At 41.3% G+C, this 23,601-nt stretch overlaps 3 protein-coding genes across 3 annotated transcripts; 1 reads left to right on the top strand and 2 right to left on the bottom strand.

The window, feature by feature from the left end:
* Positions 1-1,717: 1,717 nt before the first annotated feature.
* Positions 1,718-2,237, bottom strand: mrpl36 (mitochondrial ribosomal protein L36). Its single transcript, XM_031287150.2, has one exon. The coding sequence runs from the start codon at positions 2,235-2,237 to the stop codon at positions 1,830-1,832; it is 408 nt and encodes a 135-aa protein (XP_031143010.2). The 3' UTR covers positions 1,718-1,829.
* Positions 2,238-3,389: 1,152 nt separating this feature from the next.
* On the top strand, positions 3,390-5,283 carry ndufs6 (NADH:ubiquinone oxidoreductase subunit S6). The gene is made up of 4 exons (XM_031287149.2): positions 3,390-3,748; positions 3,965-4,018; positions 4,797-4,919; positions 5,143-5,283. The coding sequence occupies exons 1-4, from the start codon at positions 3,605-3,607 to the stop codon at positions 5,209-5,211; spliced, it is 390 nt and encodes a 129-aa protein (XP_031143009.1). The 5' UTR covers positions 3,390-3,604; the 3' UTR covers positions 5,212-5,283.
* A 5,406-nt stretch (positions 5,284-10,689) lies between these two features.
* On the bottom strand, positions 10,690-15,563 carry irx4b (iroquois homeobox 4b). The gene is made up of 6 exons (XM_031287207.2): positions 15,133-15,563; positions 14,515-14,703; positions 14,115-14,221; positions 13,603-13,759; positions 12,930-13,083; positions 10,690-12,564 (listed from the first exon to the last, which is right to left on the bottom strand). The coding sequence occupies exons 1-6, from the start codon at positions 15,175-15,177 to the stop codon at positions 11,981-11,983; spliced, it is 1,236 nt and encodes a 411-aa protein (XP_031143067.1). The 5' UTR covers positions 15,178-15,563; the 3' UTR covers positions 10,690-11,980.
* Positions 15,564-23,601: the final 8,038 nt, after the last annotated feature.

Below are 23,601 nucleotides of genomic sequence, written 5' to 3'. Positions count from 1 at the left end.
ATAATAGTAAGGGCCCAATCCAAGCTTAGAATAAAAATCAACCACTTTAACTCATTACAAATACAGCTATACCGTACATCTTTAAGACGTTATATGCACTGAAGATGTCACTAAACTCAATAAATAGTGTACCACAGACATTTGAGAGCCTTAGAATTTAGAAATGGTGCAATGTGATTTATTATACATGTGCATAATTTGTACGACAAAGTAACAAATATTAGCTCCTCTTTTTCATAACAACGTAAACCATTTGAAGAGGGGTGGACATTTGAAATATTCAAGTCACTCACAATTACAGACACACAAAAACACACACTCAAAAAGATGATGAAGGTAAAAACTATGTGGCTTTCTGTGGAATGTGTGTTTGAGATGTTTGGGGTGATTTGCCTTCAGTGAGATTCAGTATGCACTTGAAGTCGAGTTTCCTGCTGCATTTGATCCACCCATCAATTTCTGTCTTTTATTTTTAGATAACAGCAACTGCCCATTTAAACAGACTGTGTTGTTTCTCAAAGCTGCAGATGGTCGATCCTACTGTGGTGCTTTTTTTTTTTTTTACCAAGTCTATGTGCTCAGTTTGGCATTGTAACCCTCTGACCAGTGTTTCTTCTATGTTGACTTTGTAGTGGCGGCCCACCATGGCAAATATTCTGTTCGGACAGACCTGCCGCCACTGCTAAAATAAATCCTAAAGGAAACACTGCTCTGACACTTGCATATATAGTTGCTCACTGACCCAGAGTCGAGATCAGTCATAGGTGAGCTATATCTTGCCCATTTCTTTCAAAGGAATAATCCTACCTACTGACACACACTTGATTACAGTACTTCACTATCTCTGCTGCCTGTAGGCTATAAGGTAACACATTTGGAGCCACACAGAAAGCATATGTTTGTCCATGACCATGTATTTCAGTGAAATGCCACTGAATAGTTGACAAATACTGGCTCAATGCCATCCTGATGTGCTCTCTATCAATTGAGTATGCAAAAATTCAAATGCAAAAGTATAGTATTAGTGCACACAAGCCAGTGTTCCGTGTTCCTTGTTCCTCCATTAGTAAATATTAACCTTTAGGACAACTATTCAAGTGGGGTGGCAGTCGTAGGCTCAGTGTTTGTTGCCAAACACCTTTCAAACCAGTCAGGTTTGACCACTACATGGCAAATTTGGGTTGTGTTCATGTAGCATAGACTGTGGCTCCCTCATGTGGAAAAACGATGGAAAGGACTGACAAAACAGGCTAATGTTTGTGTGTTAAAATATTAGATCTAAGTTAGGCATCTTCATCCCACGAACAGGAAAAAGTAATTACTCCCATGATTATTCATCAAATTTAGTGAATGTTTTTGGCTATAATCAGATGACTGCTGTGTAACGTGGTGCTGTGTATGAAAAGTAAGATTGTGTTTGCAATGGTTCAAAGAGAAACTAATAAATGCATTTTTTACATTTCAAGTCCAACTTTTAACATTTGTGCATACCCCTGTAGTTCCAAAGCCTTACTAACTAGGCCTTTATTTATTAACTTGGAGAAGGGTAATACAATCATTTTGGAAGCTTAACTTAATTAAACTAATTGTATATTAGCCATGTTCAAATGTTGTGTTAAAGAGTATGATGGTTAACAGAATGCTACAATTCAGTTTCTTCACCGTGAAAAAATGTGTGTTTTGGGCATTTGCTGTTAAGAGGGAAACAGAAGAGTAGTGAAAAGTGCTATGCACATTCTTCATCCAAACAATTTATTTTTGCTTCACAGTTCTTCCAAATTCCTAAATTCTAAATCTCAAAGCAAACTTCTCATTACTCCTTCAACATTTTAGCCCTGCCTCTGCTTGTGTCTCGGATTGGTCTTGCAGAACACAAACAATCGGCCCCTCCGTCGAACAATGAAACAGTCTTTGCAGCGCCTCTTCAGGGCAGACTTGGTTTTCATCCCTGCAGAGGGCTGGATGCAGGGAAGATGCTGACACTGTCCCAACAGAGATGGTCCACACTGAGCAGAGGAGCCAGACAAGGGGGGCTGGATGGAGCTGATTCTGGCTGATGAGCGGAGTAGTGTGCGGGGAACTGTGGTGAGGGTGCAGAGACATCTGTAGGCACTAGCTGCTGGAGAGGAGACGGCCACATTTAACCGGCTCATCTGGGCCATTTGGCGAGTCAGAGAGGTAGCCACGTGCTTCAAGAGGAGAGCGGCCATGGTGTCAAAGGCTGCATAGGGAGACATGAGACACAATTAATTTGCAATTACAGTTGCAAATAATAATCTTGTGACATAAAACTATATATTTAGTGTGGGGTTTGTTTGTGTTATGTTGTGATCTGACTTAAGTACATTTATTTTTCTCAGACACCATTATATGACTCACAACAAGATGAACCATGGCATGGCATAAAAGCAAAATTAATCATACCCAAAATATTGTTCCATTATCAATATTTAAATAGCCTAGTCAACCGACTTCAAAACAACAAAACAAACAGCTTCACTATTCTATGACTCTTAAAAATCTACATTAGGGCTGGGCAATATATCGATATTATATCAATATCAATATATGAGGCTAGATATTATCTTACATTTTGGATATCGTAATATCCTGATATGACAAAAGCGTTGTCTTTTCCTGGTTTTAAAGGCTGCATTGAGTAGAGTGATATCATTTTCAGAACACACCAGACTGTTCTAGCTGTTCTATTAATTGTTTTTACCCACATAGTTATTATATCAACATAACTGATGATTATTTATCAAAAATCTCATTGTGTGCAAATTTTGTGAAAGCACCAATTGTCAACCCTACAATATCGCCACATGATCAATATCGAGGTATTTGGTTAAAACTATCGGGATATTTGATTTTCGATAGATAGATTTTTATTGATCCCAAAAAATGGGAAATAACGTGTTGCCCAGCTCTAATCTACATATGCAGCCAGATTCCTACAACATTGAGCAACTCAATGCAAATGGATATGCAGCCTTGCATGGACCTGTGTGGCATATCTAAAAGCTGACGTTAAATGACTCCAGCCTGATGTCACTGTATGATCGCTACGAGACATATGCTATGGAGACGAGCATGCAGTGACCTGCTAGCGTCAAAGCCAGACATAAAAAACGGCCCACATATTAGTCCCCGACATGAGACAATCTTATCACAAACTCAAATAACTTCAACAAACCTTTCAGAACCCCCTTGTAGGTTTAAAACAGGGGATATGTCCCTGAATGTTGCGTTTTAATCACCACAACGCGACTGTGAAGTTGTTCTTGCTTGTGGAGATCATAGACTACAATTGCTTCCGGTGTTTGTGCTTTATGGATTGTGATTTCCTCAGTTTAGCCTCTCAGGCAGTTATCCCTCTCTGGCTTTGGTCATATTTCGCCTCAATCACTATTAGCACAGTCTAAATGCCAAATCGCTGTAGTCTTAATTGTTATCTTTTATAACATGTACCTAAATGCAATGACTCAACTGGAAAGCTTGTTCACGGTAGTGCTTTAAACCTGAGAGGCAAAACTCGGGGGATTAAAATTCCCTTCACAAGTGTCCTCTGCAAGGCAGCTTGGGAAAACAGGCTGTCGTAAACATGGCGGCCGCTGCGGTTAGAGTTCTGTCCTTCAGTAAACATGCTAAGGTGCTTGTTTCACCTTTGAGGTTGTCTGCGGTGCCTGTTCGCCGCTACAGCCTCGAGGTTTCCAGCACCGGCGAGGCCATCACTCACACCGGCCAGGTAAGCTTAAAAGTAATTCTCTCGTATCGTTTTTACTGGGTGCCCTAACGTTAGCTTAGCCCTGCGTCAGTGTAGCTTAGCTAACGTTACCAGTAGGACCACTGAGGTTACTGTACGTCCCTCCATATGGCTTCACTTGGCTCATTAACGTTTTCTTTTAACATTTGGGGTTTAGTCTGTTGCCTCAAATTCATAGCGTCACTGTGTTTCTCTCAGGTGTTTGATGAAAAGGATCCCAGGAGAGCCAGATTCGTTGGCAGACAGAAAGAGGTAAGAAGCAACTGACAAACAAGCTTTATGTATTCATGTGTTCCGGGAAAAGTTCAACTTTCTTCTGTAAGCAATATGGTATACACATTTGGTATGTTCTCGCACACAAACATACCTGCAAAGCTTCAGCTGTAATTCTGACCCAGAATCCACCTCTTTCTCATTCTTGAGCACCCAAATCAAGCCATGGGAGACACACACCTTCCAGACAAAACAATGTCATGTTAATGGATGGAACAGCGCTTTCTCGTGCCCGTCTGCTTAGGAGTATACAGCAGCTCCCCTGGATGTAAAACCGGATGTATGCTAGCACAATGAATAGATAGTACACACTAGGGCTGCAACTAACGATTATTTTCATAGTCGATTATTTTCTCGATTAATCGATTAGTTGTTTGATCTATAAAAATGTCAAATCGTGGTGAAAAATGTGGATCAGTGTTTCCCAAAGCCTAAGAGGACGTCCTCAAATGTCTTGTTTTGTCCAAAACTCAAAGATATTCAGTTTACTGTCACAAAGGAGAGAAGAAACTAGAAGATATTCACATTTAACAAGCTGGAATCAGAGAAATCTTATTTTTTTTAATAAAAAAATGACTCAAATGATTAATCGATTATCAAAATAGTTGGCGATTAATTTAGTAGTTGACAACTAATCGATTCATCGTTGCACCTCTAGCACATACAGAGGGATAGCTGTCATAATCAAAACATCAATCATGCACACCGTTGCAGTCTCACTGTGTCTAATGTTTTGTTAAACCTTGTTTGTGTCAAGGTGAATACAAACTTTGCCATTAAGTTGGTGGCAGAGGAGGCAGTGACTGACATCGAGGCCAGAGTGGTGTCCTGTGATGGAGGTGGAGGAGCCCTGGGCCATCCCAAAGTCTACATCAACCTGGTAAGAGTTTGCACACACTATAAATACTGAAAAAAAATCATTTGAAGTGGTCCATTTTGACAAAACCTGAAAAGCCAGTACTCTGATTAAGGAAAACAAGATAATCTGTTATGATGTTCTATGATATTTTCAATAGTTTGAGTATTCCTATAAATACATTAACAGCACGTTTTGCAAAAGTCCCCAATTATAGATATACTAACCTTTGTCTCTCTTTCTTCAGGATAAAGACACAAAAGTGGGCACGTGTGGCTACTGTGGATTACAGTTCAAGCAGAAGCATCATCACTGACACCTTTCCTCTGCCGTTGCTTCTCTGTGTAAATTGCCATATTGGTTAATAAATTATATGTTGTCTGTCCAAGAGTGTATTCTTCCTGATGAAACCTTATTGAATCAATGTTGCAACACATCTGTTTATAACTACATAGTGTATATACACAATACAGATGTTTTTTTCGAGGGTTGTTTTCATCTCCCCATTTCTATGGCTATGCTTACACTGCAACCTTAGTGCTCAATTTCAATTTATTGTGCAGGTTTGTTGTTTTTGTTTGACTGTTCGCAATATATATATATATATATATCTATCTCTCTCAAATGTGGCCAATATCAGATTCCAGGGTGAGCTGCCACATGCACAAAAGAACAATAACAAAGATGTTGCATGCTGTTTATTGGAGGTAAACATGGAGGCCACTGAAGTCAGCATTTACAGTTTAATTTATAAGTTGATGTACAGTGGAAGCAAGTGAATTCGTGAGCAGATGAGAATGAGGATAAGGCTTTTTGTGGATCACTGGCTGCTACTTCTGTACGGAGGTGTGTGCGGATTCGTAACGTGAGTGACTCTCGCCAGCGCAGAATTGTGACGAATGTTGATCTACAGCGACGTATATGTTGCATGAATTCCAATATGACTGTTCAGACTGTGTCGCATAGCAAAAACAACAACAGACCTGTATCTGATTTAGGCCTACATATGAAAGTTGCCCAAATCCGAATGGAAAATATTAGATTTCATGTGATTTTTGCTGATCACACTTAAAAAAAAAACTGATCTGAGTCACATAAATATATCACATTTGGGCCTCTTTGCCTTCAATCTGAGGGACAGGTTGTGCAACACTGACTGTGGCATACAGGTTAGTCATTCAGTTTAAATTGCAGGATGCAGTTCCCTCTGTGACAGGCAGAGGTCAACAGTGTCCTGCAAATGTATTTTGGTCCTGTACTACAAAGACAGCTACGTTGTAGACATTTCTTTATGTTGCTAAAACCAAAGCTATTTTGTTGTAAAATGGAGTTTTTGCAATACAAATGTGATTGGTCTGAACTATAATAAGAGCTGATGAAAGTGGCATTGCACCTTAAAAATCTGCTCCATTGATATCTGCATGAGTAGGATTTATTTCTTTCCAACATCACATGAATAACTGATTGTGTGTGATTGCGGTGCTTTGAACTTGCCTTTATCGATAAGCAGGCTAGATATGGCTCATCTCCACTGTTTGCCGTAAGAAGCACTGAGAGAACCTTTAGCATTCCCTGTGCATCGGTCCCACACAATCTGCCATGTAGAGTCTCGCTCTGCCAAGCCTGGAGGACATCAGGAGGGAGCCAGCCTGATAAGACACAGTAGCGCGGAACAATACATGTTTGAAGAAGATCATATATATATTTCATCAGGCTTATTCTCCATAGACCTCTGCATGCCAAATTGGCCTATGCTTGGCTCAGGCTCCAGACAGCACTAGCCTGTTCTGTCCCCAGTGATGCAGCCAGTGGAACTGCATTTTCCACGCCATAGAGCTCAGGTTGGGAAGAGTAGTCAGGCTGATATAATTGGCCCTGGTGACTTCTGGAAGTGAGGCTCATGCTGTAGTTAACCTCATCCATAGTCAGACCACTTTGGATGATTGAAGGGGAGAGAGGTGCATTGTTAAAATGAGGCAGGCGAGCCAGGTCAGTGTCAGAGAGCTGACTGGTTGGTCTTGCGGTTGGTAAGTCTGAGTGGTTCAGAGGTGGTGGTTGGTTGAGTTGGAGGCATTGCCAGGGGCCAAATCTTCAGATGAAACTGAGCATATGAACTGTGCTGAATTAAACAGCGCTGTGTTTTTGTGCCGGATTTAACCGCACTCTTTAATTATTCACTGCTCTTAAATGCATCAGCCGGCATAATAGACTATTCGTTAACATCATTTGTGTCAAGTGACTCCAGATTATGAAGTTGGATTCAACCAATTTGCACACAGACTCATTCATGGGTTCAACCTTAAACTGTCAAATCCCAGCAGGGGGTCTATGGCTACATCCAGTTATCTACTTTCTTCCAGCATAATATTAGATAATAATTGCAAATACAACTCTTAAGCAAAATATGACCTGCGCTGTTGGGTCGGACGATTCAGACAAAGATAAGACTGTAATCATATTGAAAATCTCCTCACTGCTGAGCCACACAATAGATAATGGAGTTAAATGCCATTGAATTCCTTAGCACAGAGCCCCTTCACAACAATCACTCACTCTACATAAAAACATCCTCCTCCTCGCCGTAATTGCCCTATTAAAATATTTCTCCTTGAAGATGTGTCATATTACAGACCCTCAGGCTCATTAGGAAGCTCCCTGCAGCCAATTATCTGAGCCTCCATGTGTAGAAGCCACTGTGACCAAAAGGGGCTCATAAGGCAGATCTGGGAGCAGCCCGTCCTCCTCAAATCTATACTTACTGTATGAGAGGCAAAACAGAAAACTGACCTTTGGTCATTGTCTAGGGGCGACTCCACTCAGCTCCACTTTAAAGTCAGGTGGCAGAGCTTCTGACCTTTAACATGGAAATAATGACTTGTACTTGTGCCAGGAACTCAGAGGGTTACTGCGGGGATCGAGACACCTCTGGCGACATGTGACAGTTTTTGGAGGAGAGAGTTTGCACTCAGCACTTTGATAGCCCCGGGAAACCAAAGTGTGTGTGACAAGACGCAAGAGACTTAGAACTGTGTGTATATGTATGCCAGTGTGTGTGTGTGTGTGTGTGTGTGTGTGTGTGTGTGTGTGTGTGTGTGTCTGTGTGTGTGTGTGTGTGTGTGTGTGGGTGGGTGCGTGTGTGCGTGCACGTGTGTGTTTGAGTATGCGAGAGGCACAGACAGTGTTGAAAGGAAATAGGTGTCAGACGGAGGGTGCAGAGAGGAGCAATTTGAAGTTGTCAATACTTCCTGTGCAGACATTCCATCTGAAATTTTTAAAAGTAGAGGTGAGTCAGAAAAGGGGCCACAGAGTATAGAATGAATAGCAATTAATTCAAGAAAAACACTTTTCTGAGTGTAAAAAATAAAAAAAAGTCCTTTGCCTCTCTCCCATAAGACGCAGAAAGGCCGGATAACTGCTGGTGGTGTGAGCCAGACAAGTAAACAGTGTCTCTAACATTCCCCGACCTGCACAGCAGCACACTGAGGCTTAATCACATTATATGGCCCAGGGAGCAGGCCTTCGTGTCAGACTGGCTGTTGAGTGGCTCGCTTGTGTGTCGAGAGCAGACAGAGCTGAGGTGAGACGAGTGGAGGGAAGGAGGGAGGGAGAAGAGATGGGGATGGAGGATGGGGAATGAGAATGAGATGTGGGGTAAGGAAAAGAGAAAGAAGAGAAGATGGGTGATAGCTGGAGGAGTAAGGGGGGAAAAACATGCGAGGAGTCAGTGGTGGAAGATGGAGAGCTTGAAATAGGGAGGTGAGAGAGACGATGGAGGGTAAATCTAACAAGAAAAAATGTTAAGTACCAGCTATACCAAAAAGCTGTCATATTCTATGTATTGGCAGTATTTTGCATCATAGTTCTACTTGTTTAAACATCTTCACTAGTGTGGCCGGGTATCAGTGGGTAGAGCAGGCGCACATATACTGCAAGGGTTCTCTCTATCTCTCTCTGTCTCTCTCTCTCTCTCTTCCCTTTCTCACCTAGCTGTCCTGTCAAAATAAAGGCGGAAAAAGCCCAAAAAATAATCTAAAAAAAACCAACATCTTCACTAATTTTCCAAAGTTCACACCACAATTGTTACACAAGTTAGCGACTAGCTGGTGAACACAGACGAGCATATAGCGTTAGCGTTAGTTGCGACCAAAAACAGAAGTAAAATTAGAGTGAATATTGTACTTACATTTGCCAGGTAGCCAGAAACGTGGCTCCAAAATGAATGACAACTTGCTTCATGTGTAAATGGTAAACTGCTAACAAGTTCACCATATCATCTTAAAGTATAGTTAGTGTTGGGGTTAGCTTGTTTCAGCTGCCCCAGATCTGGCCAACAATCTGTTACTGAAGGTTGAAAGTGTATTGGTTAAGCTTGCTTTGACTTTAAAATAGAAATGTAAACAAAAAATTTGATTAAATGAAAACTTTATCACCGTGAAATACTCACATGGTTTTACAAAACACCCTTATAGGATTGAGGGATTCTCTTGAAACAAATGCCATTATTTTGAAAAGCCAGAAAAGGGATTCGAGAAAATACTTAACGCTGAAAACAAGTGAACATGAACTCTTTTTTTTTTCTTCTATTGTTTGAATCAAAGTTAGGTGTCACTGTGTGTATTGTGTACTGTGTGTATTGTGTAGTTTTCCCCATGCTCTGTGCCAAAGAGACAAGTCATGTCTCAAACAGCTAAAGGTGAGAACAAGTATAACCTTATATCTCTTAACCCCATTCAGCACTGGCTCAACTTCTTATCTGACTGCCTTTCTACATCCTTCATGACACCAACCACCTCCTCCTTTTGAAGTCAAATCCACCTCAAGATTTTTTTAAAAGCAAACAAAAGTGTATAGATAGGGAGATTTTTAGCAAAAGTATATCTGCAGCCAACCACAACGAGATCCTGTCAGCGAGTGGAAGAAAGAAAACTTTACAGAAATAAGTCAGATGTCATTATTTATCATCCTAAATCTTACTTATTTATGAGGCAGAAACAGAATGAAATTCTCGGTTGAATTCGTCCTGAATTATTTAATGTGAAATGGTTAATTCCATACAAAGCCCAGGAAGATCCCTCCTCTGTTCTGATAAATACTTTATCACAGTTCCTCAATCGAAAACAGGAGGAGAAGAAAGATGGGGGAGATAAAAAAACAACAACTTCAGACTGTTTCTTGTTGTGCTTTGTTTTAGAAAGTGTTGGTTTAAATGATTTCCGTGCTAAATTTGTGGTTATCGCCAATAATTGAAGTTGATGGAAATGTTTTTTTTTTTATAAAACATTTAGGCCTAATGATGCCCGCCTTATTTCTCTGTTTATTTCAATGATGTTTCTTGTTATTGGTTCTATGAAAAACTCACCCAAGTGGATAAAGATGTGACACTTACTTAAAATTACTTAAGAGGTTTCACGAAGTATTTTGCGCGTGGTGGATTTTCTTGCAGTCCCGGGTTGACAAAGTCAAAAGCCGCCTAATGAAAAGGGACGCATCGCTGATTGCAGCTATATCTGGAGCCGAGGTGGAAGTGGCATCGATTTAACAATTTAGCAGCACCCTCCTCTGTGTGTTTCCATTAGTCACAGCTGAATACCACCCACTTCCCCCCTTTCACTCCCTCAAAACACACACACATGCACACAAACATTCACACACACACACACACACACACACACACATGTCCAAAGCTGCCGAGGTATATTCCACTGTTCCCAAACAGGATGTACATCATCTAAACTGATACCACTGGTGGCTCCAGCACAGTGCACAGCTAATGTAAGGACACAATTAGAGAACGTTGCCATGCCACGGAATACACCTTTTATTTTTGTGACTCAGTGCAAGTGCAGGCTATAGTGCAAGTGTACAATATTGTATATTTTTCATGTGAGTCAACCGTACAACCTTGCCGCAGGAGCGTGTGTGTGGTGACACTTGTTTGCTCAAAGACATTTGACCATTAATGGGGCCCATAAGAGATTGTAAGTTGGAAGAGATTTAGAACCTTTTCAAAATGCCAAAATAGGATATATATATTGTGAATTGACCGTTCGCTAAAACCCCTACCCCGATCACCAATTAAACAATCATAGCTTAGCAACTGCAATTGGGCCTACCAGGTCTGTCAAACTTTGGATTTTTCTACATGTTGGAGTGGTGTACATAGGTCCGTAGTAAGTGTGATACTCTGCTTTCAAAGAGTTTGAAAGATAGTGTTTTTTTCCGAACTTTCGAACAAAAGTTAAAGAAATAGATGAAACTGCATTTGTCTGCTCTAAGGTAAGCTGTAATCATTACAATGTCTGTCTAACGAGCTTACTACCTACAGTAACCAAGTATTACTTCCAAAGCCAAGGAGCACATCAGTAACTAGCGTTAACCATATTTTTTGTGGGGTTACAAAGTTCCGTTACACGACTAGCACATCCACTGTGTAGCATTTTCCCACTGTGTGGAACTCATTCCTGGATGCTATTAGAATGTTGACAGATCTTTAACGGATTTGGGGAAGTTTACACTCCAGCCAACAAGATAGCGTTACATTTGCTAGGTGCATTGGTTTGTCCTCATCATAAAAGCCTGCATGTCTTCTACATGGATCATCAACTGGTAAGGACGCTGACTTTTTGCCTGGGACATGTCTGCCTGTCTTATAGCGCAGTATCACATATACGTGTGCGTATTTACCAGCCTTCTAATGTAGACCTACTCATGGAGCTAACGTTTAATTAGCTTAATTAGCAACCTAGCTAGAGATAATAAAATTTGCCACCAACACTCACGACACTCATTTCACACAGCAAAAGCGATGCTTGTTCGCAAGAAATGAGAAGCCTGCTTTTGTTCTACCTCCGTCTGGAATTCCAGGCCCCATTGTTTCAAAAATGACTAAAGATTTGAAGTGCCACCGTTATCATTGCAAACTGCGTGTGCTGTGCGAGAATGGAAATCTTGACAGACATATAGTAACTAAGGGCGGTGGTGCTTAGCGAACGGTCAATTGGTCAAGTCACAACAACAAAATACAGAGGTTTTTTTTCCAAGTCCAACAGTCTTTGAAATATTCCATTGACGATGTGTTGGTTGGCCTACAAAGATGACGTAGACCTAATAAGTTCAAAGGACTGTCCGGGTGTTCTGCTGTCTATCACGGCATCATTCAAGCCTTTCCACGCCTCAGCTGGTCTGAGCTGTTGGAAAGGAGGACCATGGAAAACCCCATCAACCCATTCTCTGAGCGTGGCGACTGGTGACTCCCGTTCCCTGTCTGCCTTGGTCAGCGCCATATTGGATGGATACCCCGGAGAGGAGGATCCGGTCGACGACAGCATGCAGGGAGGGTACTCTGGCTGCAAGCTGCCGTTCAAAGACGCAGCAGTGCGAGCGATGGACCAGATTTTCGGTTTAGCGTCTGTACTCCGGAGGTCTGGATTAGCATAGAAGGAGTTGTTTTGCCGATGGACCGGTGTGAGTTTGGGGCAGTCTGGGGACAATCTCTCTTTTCCGTGCAGTGGGTCTGGGTTGTGTGTGCGATGCCTGTGTAGGAGGTCTGTGTTTGGGTTTGCATCACTGTCCTCAGGTAGAAACTGTGGCTTCGGTTCACAGTCAGAACCGTCTGACTCCAGCAGGTCGAAGTCCTCCAGGTCACTCTGCAGGTCTGCACACTGTTGATCTGCAATAATAATAACCATACAGGTAACACCCAGTCTGTGCACGCTCATTACATTGGATCAAAATCCCAAAACAAATGTAAGGTATTTTATTGTGTTACCTCTCAGTTGAAGGAAGGTTAAGAGTAAGTTACAGTAAACCATAGAGCTTTTATTGTGACGGGAAAAACGGAAGTGGATAAAGTGTTGTATTGGCTGGCCGTTTACTGTGTTGTGGTTTTAAAGTGAGACATGCAGTGCCGTCTTGGTTTCCGGCATTGGAAGCCCCGTGTTTCTTTATTTTATAGTCAAACCTGAGTCTAGGCAATAATGATAAACCCTCGGTTACACAAGCTAAATGTGCTGAATGATTTTAGGCCCTGCTTACCAGGAAGGTCTTTGTCATGTTTGAGTGGCTTCTCAGCTTCGTCACTGTCATCATCACAGCCCCGATCGTCAGAGCTTTTACAAGCCCGCGGTGACCACGTCACCTTGTTCTCCTTCTTCAGTCTCCTGCGTGCATTGGCAAACCACGTAGACACCTAAGGGGGGGGGGAAGGAATGGAGCTTAGATAGGAACATAAAATCATATGATATTATACTATGTTATGACATTATACAGGAGGGAAGAGAAGACAGGGAAGGAAGTAAGAGTTGGGTTGGGAACTGGAGGGTTGCTGGTTCAAGTCCCCATACGGACCAAAGTATGGTGGTGGACTGGTAGCTGGAGAGGTGCCAGTTTACCTCCTGGGCACTGCCAAGGTGCTCTTGAACAAAGCACCAAACCCCCAAGTACTCGGGGCGCCTTTCCATGGGAAGCCCCCTCACTCTGACATCTCTCCATTAGTGCATGCATAGGTACTGAGCATGTGTGTGTAATTCAGACCTGTGTGTAATGTGTATAATAATAACAACAGAGTGAAAACATTGTAATTCCCCTTGCAGGATTAATAAAGTATAAATTATTATTATTAAATGGATTGAGGGAAAACAAAGATTATCCGGCAACTAAAATTCAGAGTGCCCTTACTGTTAATCTATAATATTTTACTGAAAGCTACCTGTGTAAGGGTCATCCTGGTGATGATAGCAAGCATTATCTTCTCTCCCTTTGTGGGGTAGGGGTTCTTCTGGTGCTCCTGCAGCCAAGCCTTCAGCGTGCTGGTGGTCTCTCGGGTGGCATTTTTACGGCGGGAAGCGCCATCAGAGCAGGAATACCTGAGCCAAACGGTGACAAGCAAAATCATATTTAGCTATGTCGTACCAAAGATAAGTGAATTACCTCCCTCATTTAGGAGTAGGGATTGACTTCAAATCATATATTAATGATGTTTAAGGACAAAGACCATACTAAAAAACACACATATAACCTTGTTCCAGTTGCACACATTAAATCCCCAGTATGGGTATAATATAGTGTAATACTTGTCACGATTCCAAGACTTACAAGAATACGAGGTCACTACAAACGAGCTACAGACACTAGAAATATTTTTCATCAGGGACTCAGCAGTCCTAAGTGGAATGAAGATATTACAGTTTAATTAAAGTGCAATAACAGGAATTGACTTACCCATATCTGTCATATGGATATTGTCCAATTGTATATTCATAGGGATAGTAGGCAGGAGTCTGAGATGTCCCCACAGTTGCAGCTCCGTCTTTGGGATCTAATGGCCCCTGAAAATGTTTGCAAATAACTGATATAAATATATGCTTCATCAGAATGCTTAAAAATATTCCAATACACAAACATGCACTCTGATACTAAAGAGTGACTTTAGCCTGAAATGACCTTGTTTACTTAGATTTAATGTTTTATCTCATACAGTAGAGGTATAATATTTACGTATCATTCTAGAAAATGTGCAGTCTTCAAGGAATGACACTTTTCTTTCTTTTCTCCAAAATACGCATTTAAAAAAAAAAGGCAAAATGAGAGTGATGAACTATAAGTGAAATGTGGAACTCACTCTGGAATAGAGAGCGGTGGCGTCGCTGGTGCAGGGGTTATAGTAACCTTGGCTCTTTGGATAAGTTCCGCTGTAGACTCCAATGCCGGAGCCAGAGGTGAGCTGGTGGCCCGGGGAGCACAGCACCGGGTGTGACGGAGGAGTTCCCGGCTCCAAACAACCGGCCAGAGAGCTGGAGGTCATCAGGAACTTTGGCAAGAAAATTGCAAAATTAACCTTATTCGTCCCATTAAATTAGGCCTATTACTGAGAACGTTCAAGGCATTTTTCAAAACCAGTAAAGAAAAAAAAGTGTATTGAGTAGTTTACGCTCCACAAAGTCTACAGCACAAGTCTAGTTCTTCAAGTCGTGTTCTCTTTTGTTTAGTTTATTAATGTTTCTAACATAAGTGCAAAACGTTGGATCGTGTGATTTCAGTTATTTTAAAAAGGAGAACATGCGCAGAGTATAGATAGCCTACTGCCTGCTAGTGCTACTCACAGATTTTGACACATTTTGTGAAGATAACATGAGACTTGTTAATGGATATTTAAACAGCGTAGTAGTCTATAATCTGTCAAGTACAATAAGTTCAAGGAAGAAAAAAAAAAAACATGTTACAAAAGTAGTGAATGTACCTGCGGTGTGGTGGAGTAGGAGTATCCCAGCTGAGAATAAGCCATGGCTCAAATCAGATCAAAAGCAGGAGCGCAGACCCGGGGCGACATCCAACAGCATCCGAGCCAAAGGTAGACTCTTTTAATACTAGTTCACAGCGAGTTCCAGTCAGCTAACTTTTTTGAGTTTAAAAAAAAAAATGTGAATCTCATCTACCGCGCAGACATTTACGCACCACTTTCATTTTACGCACCACGATGAACAGTCGATAAAAGTAACTTCCTGGCTTAACTTCCAGTTCCGCCTCATTCGCCAAGCTGCTGCAGCTTCTACAGTAGACTATCCCTGCTATCTTACAATCCAAAGCGAGTGTGCGTGTGTGTGTGTGTGTGTATGTGTGTACGTGTGTGATCAAACCATGCATCTCCCTGTGATGCGCTCTTTGGTTTTAAGGCGCGTCTATCTGACGTCAGCCCGGACTGTGTGTGTGTGTGTGTGTGTGTGTGTGTGTGTGTGTTGGTGTGTGTGTATGTGTGTGTAAAAAAAATTCCCTCCCAGTTTTCTTTTAGCTCTTGGAGAACAGTTCAATGCAAGCGCAAATGCAACCCCACCAAGAGTCCCCAGGCGTAATGGGAATGTGATCAATTCTCCTTTCCAAATAAACACACATACAGCTGTATACACACACACACACACACACACACACACACACACACACACACACACACACACACACACACACACACAGTGCTGTGGCCAGAGGGGGGATCAGGAACGTGATGCCTTGACACCACATTGACACAAGATGATTGATGACTACAACCTGATATTAGCATAATCGTTTTGCACTGTAGTTTAGATAACTTGTCACCACGGAGAAATCTCCCTGTCATCCACATATTCATGAGTGGGGAAATTTCAGGTCTCCTCCAAGCAAATTAATCAAAGAATAAACACTCTCTGCGTTCCCTTGAGTAAGCACCTTTACCAACTGAATGGCTTGTCATGTTTTTAATAACAAAGTCCAAAGCCACCCCTGTGAAGTGGAAACATTTCTCTCATTTTTTCTCAATCCACCTTAAGATCTTTATTCATTTGTTTCAGGGAGGATGGAGAGTAGGCCAAGTGCAAAAGGGATGAGGGGAAATGTCAGAGGAGTTTGTGATGTTTAAAATAATTGGCTTTTGTGCAAAGGGGCAGAAGTAAAAACTTTTAGAGATAGACTGATAATAGATAGAGAGGAAAGGAATTAGGGACTGTATGAAAATTATAAGTCGGGAGAGGGGGTCAGGGAAGCGAGAGGTTTTATTTTTGGTGAAAGATAGGTACCAGATGCTCGGATTCATTATTCTCTTTTGACATTTATTGTAAAAAGAATTGAAATTGATCCAATTGTTGCATCGTAAACATAGCTTTTACTGTGTGCTTTGTAAGCTGTCTGGAAGAAATGTCTCCAACAACCAATCAATCAGTCAATCAATCAATCAAGCATTATATCACTGATTTGACCAACAGTCAGACTCCTGCTCGGATATAGCCTATATCGAGCAATAGCATCATCCGATGTTATTCATATAAATATATTTTTATACAGTGGTCTGCAGATTGCATAGAAATGTTATTTTCAACAGCTATATAGTACTGAATTATTGTCCCAATTACATTTGCATCCAGTCTACCCAATGTGGTTTGGTATAGTCAGCAAAAGCACTTTAGTAACCTTAGAGAAGGATTGTGGTTTCTCTAAAATTTTTAATAACCGGTTGTGTTTCATCTGTTCTGTATTCCTCCAAACCACAATCTTTTCCTAACCTTAACCAAGAGCTGTGAGTGCCTCAACATAACTATAAAAAGGTTTAATAATGGTTTAGTCACTAAAAGTGGATATTATAAACAAATAAAGTACCTTTTCATTGAAACTTTTACTGATACGCTCAGTATCAACTATTTTTTCAACTTGCCCAATAGCTATATTTCCTCAATGTGTTAATAGAAGACGTCATTCGGTCGGCATTACGTTTCCTCAAAAAATCATATTAGCTGGTGCAAATTAGTTGTATATGAATGTAATTTCTAGGAGAAAGGGTTGCAGGTTGGGACAGAGCTGCCGTTTTTACTGGTTCACTCCTTCTGCGGTTATAACTGTTTACCAGCTCTTTGTCATGTTTTCCATAAATATATTATTATTATTTTTTTCTAGGTCAAGGGTCCAAAGAAAACGTTGATAATGTTGGGGAGGGTCTTTCTTTGTTGTTAATTGAAATGTTAGAATTATCCACCCCTCACCCTAATCATTTTTGTACAGTCCCTTATATTGGCGGAAACGGAGGGGAGAGTAAAAATGGGAAAACCATGAGAGGTTATGAAGAGAAAGAAGAAATAAGAGACAAAAGGAGAGTTGGGTTAGAAACTTTTACGTTTGAGAAACCCAACAAGCCTAAAGAGTCAAACTTGGGGAGCATAAGGAATGGTTAATAGTCAAGGGATCTGAAATGGAGCGAGGGGATGTGGAGGGGTAAAAGGACAAAATATTCCCAGTGCACCCAGAGTAGGGCTGGAACAACAGAGCTGCATCACCAGAAAGCATCTCGGGCCCCACCGGGGAGAAGGCATCTGTGTACCGGCTCTTGATTGACATTCCATTTGTCCCGTGAAAGGTGCTCATATACTGAACACGGACTGTCTGTCTCTCCCTCATCTGTGCTCAAAGCTTGGAAATGAAGTTATCTCCCCACGCTGGCGTTGCACGTCTTCACACAAAACACATGTCACTCCCAGAGAATGGCAATTTGTTTAGGGCACTGACATAAACATGACTGTGTTTAATCTTGGTTTCATATAGTTCATGGGGAAGATAACGGGTGAGCTATAGATGAGCTAACAGAAGAAGCCGGGTATAACTTCCAAGCTTTTGTTACCTTCTTCCTGGGCTCATGCATTGCACATGGAGGAGCAGATTGATTATATTATTTCCCTCTTTTTGAATATTCAATGAACTACTTATATATTAATATATAGTGTGTTTATAAATTTATGGCATTCCTCCAGTATATATTTCTTAAGACTCTGAGTTCGTTAGACCGTGATTATATCTTTCTGATCTTACTCCCCTAACATCAATCATTCATTTAAGATGCTCATCCAGAAAAAAAAAAACAGAGAAAGGAAACACATTTGTATTCTCTCCTTCCTGCATCCAGCTCTAGCTATTATGCAGTAGGTGGGGCATGGGGGTTAATGATAGAAGCATGTTAATGTGAGTGGAGGAGGAGGGCTAGGAGGTGCAAGTGTTTGGAAGAGAGAGCCAAACAACTCCAATCACAAGTTCTTTCAATCACAGTGCGCCGCATTTGAATATTTTCTACCCTAAAGTCTGAAATCTATGCAATTTTAATCACTGTTTAACATGTAGATGCTTTTTGAGCCTTCATCTTGGTTTAAGCTATTTCACCTTGAAAAAATATCTCTGTGCGTGGTACTGAGAATGAAGTGAGAATGGTTCTAAAAACCTGAGTGAAAACATGATTTTTTTTTCTTGAGCCTTTTTTTGGTGAGGCAATCTTAGTTAGAGTGGAGAGGAAATTATATGTATAGTACTATCCTGGTTACAAAAAAAGAGAGGACGACAATTGGGGGAAATATGCTTATTCGCTTTCTCCTTCACCCTTATATTTCTCAGCAGCCGGTAGCTTAGCTTAGCATAAAGACTGGAAATGGGGGAAACAGCTAGCCGGGCACTGTCCAAAACTCTCCTACCACAACCCACCCTCTGTTTAGTTCACATTTGTGATTTTACTGTGAAGTTATATTGCATTCATGTTACATCATCAGAATAGGAAGAACAGCAAAACCATATACCATTATTTAGTTCATGCATTATTCCAAGATGGTTAGCCCACTGCTAGCCCTGTTGTTACATCATTTAAAGATGTTAAGCCTAAATTTACTACTTTTGCAGTGTTGCTTATTTGGAGCAGTGTGCTATCAAGTGAAACAAACTGTGTATACTGTAAGTCCTTTCAAATGAACAGAAATATTTTGCTGATGTAGATTTTGATGTAGCTTAACTGCCAGCAGTGGTATCTTATTGGTATCTCCAATTCTGGATATCAAGTCACATAGGCTGACGTAAACAAAACAACAAAATGATCTGAATGGGGCATTATATGCCAATTATTTACTGGCCTGGCATTAGGGCAGGGTGTCATTTAAAAAAATGTGATACCAATACCAGTACCCTTAAAGGAATCTGGCGCAAAATGAACCTAGGGGTTAATAACACATGTGTACCGAGTCGGCCGTTGTTTTCATGCTAATCAAATGTGACCAGTTTTAGAGCAAACCGCTCTTAATTAGCTTATAACGCTAGTCGTCGGGGCACGGATAAAGTAAAAAAAAAAATCGCTATTTCTATACCACTAACAAGGCTCAAAATAGCACCACACTTCCACAGTAGCATAATAAGGGTCCCTAAACGTAAACCGAAGCATTAAGAACTTTGTAAGTGTACAGACAGCTTATTAAAAAGATAGTTTATAAAGTACCAACACGTGCTTGAGCTACGTTACTGGTTACTGGTTACTGGTTACACGGCGTTCGGCGTTCGACTGCTCGTGAATGTTTTCCCAAGATGGCACCTGGCTGTATACGTGAACGGTACTGTCGATTTCTTTTTACTTTATCCGTTCCCTGACGACTAGTGTTATAAGCTAATTAGCGGTTTTGCGCTAAAACTGGTCACATTCGATTAGCATGAAAACATATCCCAGAGAACGGTCGACTCGGTACACATGTGTTATTAACCCCTAGGTTCATTTTGCACCGGATTTGTCCTTTAAGGGGATACCAATACCAAAAGAGTACTTCATTTGATACTTTTTTTCCTACTTCTTTCGATACCCATCATGTAAATGGAAGCGATCAGTTGTGTAAAATGACCACCACCACTCCTTTCCATCCAAATGAGTTTTAGAAGAATACATTTTGAAAGTGTTCAAGTTTCTTTCGAACGTTTTGGTGGCATCTCGCCAAGCTAAACTGCCAAATCCCTGAAATACACCACACTCGACTTGACACCCCACAGACTGTATGGGTTGTAGCTGCTGCAGTAGTGGGCCAATCACACGTCATTTTTTTAAATGTTTTTACCTGAATGAAGGCATCGTTGACTAAGGAAATGTCGATACTATTACTTTGTACTGGGTTATTTCAGTCGATACTTCAAGGTATCAAGTACCGATACCCAGCCCTACTGGGGATAGTGACTTGCCGGAGTCTCCGCTGGTTGCCTGGCAACCTCAGAAACAAGACAAGACTCTAGGAAGTCACTGTGCCCAGCCAACACCCAGCACCCCATAAAACCACATGATGTTGTTTCCAAATTTCAGTTTTTGTACAGATTAAACACACTAGATATAGCATGTTAGTTAGTGAGCTTTAGAGGTGCTGGTGAACATTTGTTGTTACCGTTGGACAGAGCCAGGCTAGCTGTTTCTAGTTGTATCAATCTAACCCTTGACACAAAAAAAAGCCAATACAATTATTTTACCAAAATGTCAAACTATTCCTTTAAGATTATCTTTATAAAACTGATAACAACGAAAGGTAAGAAAGTTATTCATGGGATCTTTGTTCTTAAACAGTGTTCTGAAGTGAAGTGGAACAAAAATGGGGAGAAAGTGGTTTCCATACAAGACTTCCTCTGCTCACCATGTTCTACCATCAGACACATGAACACAGGGGTAACACGAGGTAACTTTTCCACCTTATTTCCAAGCCTCTGCTCCGTGAGAAAAGGAGGGATATTCAGAGAGAAAGGAGAGAACAGAGGACAAGCAATGAATGGATCATGAGGAAAGAAAATAGCCCCTTCTTTTCACCACAAGACACGGCCTAACGCTGCTGCCTCTTGTTAAAGCACAATAGCACCAACTGAGTACAAGTGCAAACCAGGCTCGATCTGATCCACAAACAAGGCTGCCAACACCAAGTGCCTGTCTGACCACTGAGCAGCAGCCATGCTATCTGCTGCATCCTCTGCTCCTGTCTAATAAGAGCCCCATGGAAGATCTGGAGCTGCTGAGCTCTGAGTGGGATACTATAAATGCCCTGGTCTTCCTCATCAATGATGTAGGATAAAGGGAACAGAGACAAGCTAACCCTCTTAGCCGCTGTGCAGTGCGTGCGTGTCAGTGTGTGCGTGAAAGAAGTGGACGGAGACAGACAGAGGCAGAGAGGGAGACAGGTTTAGGCTACAGGCAGCTCTTAAGTGTGTGTACAGTTTGCGTTGAGCCCTGGGAGGCCAGCCGTATTCCTCCCTATCACTTCCACTTCATTACCCCGGGAGCGGACATACATTATTCAGCTCTTCAAGCCTCAGTCCACGGGGACCGATAGAGCCTTTAACAAACACTTTGAACCTATCCTAACTCTCACCGATCTTCTGTCTGTGTTTCACTATCTGTTTATTTGTCGTTCATCTCTCTTGGTCTGCCTTGATTTCTGTTCATTCATATTCTTTCTCTGCTCCTACAACACATCTTTTACCTCTTTTCTGACCAGTTGTTTTTACAGTTTTGTTTGTCTGCTATCATTATTGTTTGGGTTCCCACAGTATGTGTAAAAATAAAAAGAATTGCCAAGTCGATATTTATTTCGTTTAACCCGCAATAACAGATTTTTTTGGCCACTTGGGGGCAGTGGAAACAAGTTATGGACACAGCATTGAAATATCATCAGCTTTTAAATTGATATGGTTCATTTTATTATAGCAAACAGTTGCTTATTTACATAGCCAGCAGTTACAGTGCAAGCAACATTATTCATTTAGAGTTGTGCTTTTGGTCAATATTTAAAATTAAGTCCAATATTCATTCTTTTTTGGTTTCTACCCACTCCTGAGAAAACTGTTATTCACGAGCTACCTGGCAGTATATAAAGTAGTAATTAATCCAATATTTTATTCTGAAATGAGCCATTCTGCACAGTGAGTATTTTGACTTTTGGTACATTAAATGTATTTTGATGTTAAAAAGTCACACATTCAGATGTGTGACTTTTGCTTGTAACATTTACTTCAGTAAAAGTGTCTTTCTATTACCACCGTCTGAAACATGATGCCAGTTCAAAATCATATTCATGAGCAAGTCTCATAAATTAGGAAAACTCAAGTATCAAGGTGATAAAACAATGTACAAGTAGGTTTTTTTGTTTGTTTTTTGTTTAAAGAGGCCCCCAGGGTCTGCGGAACATAACGGTTTAGTCATACTTACATCTTTGTACTGTGAGGTTGTTTTGTTGAGAAAGCCGTAGACAACCAAGAATCATTTGTATTTCCTCATGAAAGAACTTCAGTAAACGTGAATATTTCTTGAAAAACCCTAAATTCCTAGAAAACTGGGGACCACCTCAGATCATTACACTAGACAGTCCACTTTAGATTGTTAGATTAGATAGGGAATACTAAAAGGGTCAATCTTTCCCCAGTGTTTCACATGACCACTTCAGTATCACTGCTTAGAGCTCAGGTGCCATCCTCTGGTGGTTTAGGGAACTACAACCTTATTGTTGTAGTGGTGTGTGTGTGTGTGTGTGTGTGTGTGTGTGTGTGTGTGTGTGTGTGTGGTGTGTGGGGTAGCCTGAGGGTGCAGTGGGCTCAGTTTGCAGTTATTGACCGGGGTGAAAAGGTCTCCCACATATTTGTGACCGACGGCGGACAGTACAGTAGGTCTGCTTGTCTGCGTGCACACACTTGGGTGTGGTTGTCATGTTACATCTCTGACTGGACCTCCCAGGACTTTTAGCCACCAGCAGTGTGAGGCTTAACATCCTACCCTATTGAGTCAACACCCTTTGTTTCAATTGTGTATTGCTACATCTTAATCAGCTTAGACATTTTTTTTGTCACATTCCTACAGCATTTGCATCAGGACAGATCTATATGAAATACTTTAATGTTCTTTATAGATTCAAAAAATATTTTCTCCTTGTATCCCACAGAAATGGCAAATAACAGACTGAATATATCACTATTGTATCAATCATCATTCTCCAGTGATTATCTCTCTGCCACTTTCCCAGTAAACGCCGCTGAGTGTCTGATCTCCTGATTCCACATCAGGAGATTCCTCCCGAGCGTCTTACTGTGTCCAATGACTGATCACATATCATCACAAGCTATTTCGCAAAGTATTAATCCACAGCAAATGCTCAAAAACCCATGCTATGCGGTTGACAGCGAGCTGCATATGATAGCAGTCGATTAAGTGCTTCTTTTTGGAGCGCTGGCATTCCCCGGAGAGGAGCGGGGCAATAATTTCCTCAGATTGCCCCTGTGGGAACGAAGCTGCTGGTTTTCTATGTCCACTCCAATCACATCACTAATGGAGAGGCGGGTAAGCATCTGTGACAGTGGGAAACCAGATCTCTGCTCCCCCAGTGTGTGTGTGTGTGTGTGTGTGTGTGTCTTGCAGATAAACAGTTGGCAGGTT

The sequence above is a fragment of the Sander lucioperca genome, chromosome 16 (assembly GCF_008315115.2).
Source record: "Sander lucioperca isolate FBNREF2018 chromosome 16, SLUC_FBN_1.2, whole genome shotgun sequence".
NCBI classification, from domain to species: Eukaryota; Metazoa; Chordata; class Actinopteri; order Perciformes; family Percidae; genus Sander; species Sander lucioperca.
The sequence above is the reverse complement of the archived record's forward strand: the minus strand, read 5'-3'. Positions and strand labels throughout refer to the sequence as shown.

What these genes read in the sequence shown, in the direction of transcription:
- irx4b (XM_031287207.2), bottom strand. Translation starts at nt 15,177, where the DNA reads ATGGCTTATTCTCAGCTGGGATACTCCTACTCCACCACACCGCAG. An exon ending in CCTACTCCACCACACCGCAG is followed by an intron (nt 14,704 to 15,132) that starts GTACATTCACTA and finishes TTCTTGCCAAAG; the next exon opens with TTCCTGATGACCTCCAGCTC. An exon ending in ACATGACAAAGACCTTCCTG is followed by an intron (nt 12,565 to 12,929) that starts GTAAGCAGGGCC and finishes TTATTATTGCAG; the next exon opens with ATCAACAGTGTGCAGACCTG.
- mrpl36 (XM_031287150.2), bottom strand. Translation starts at nt 2,237, where the DNA reads ATGTCTCCCTATGCAGCCTTTGACACCATGGCCGCTCTCCTCTTGAAG.
- ndufs6 (XM_031287149.2), top strand. Translation starts at nt 3,605, where the DNA reads ATGGCGGCCGCTGCGGTTAGAGTTCTGTCCTTCAGTAAACATGCTAAG. An exon ending in CCATCACTCACACCGGCCAG is followed by an intron (nt 3,749 to 3,964) that starts GTAAGCTTAAAA and finishes TGTTTCTCTCAG; the next exon opens with GTGTTTGATGAAAAGGATCC. An exon ending in TCGTTGGCAGACAGAAAGAG is followed by an intron (nt 4,019 to 4,796) that starts GTAAGAAGCAAC and finishes GTTTGTGTCAAG; the next exon opens with GTGAATACAAACTTTGCCAT.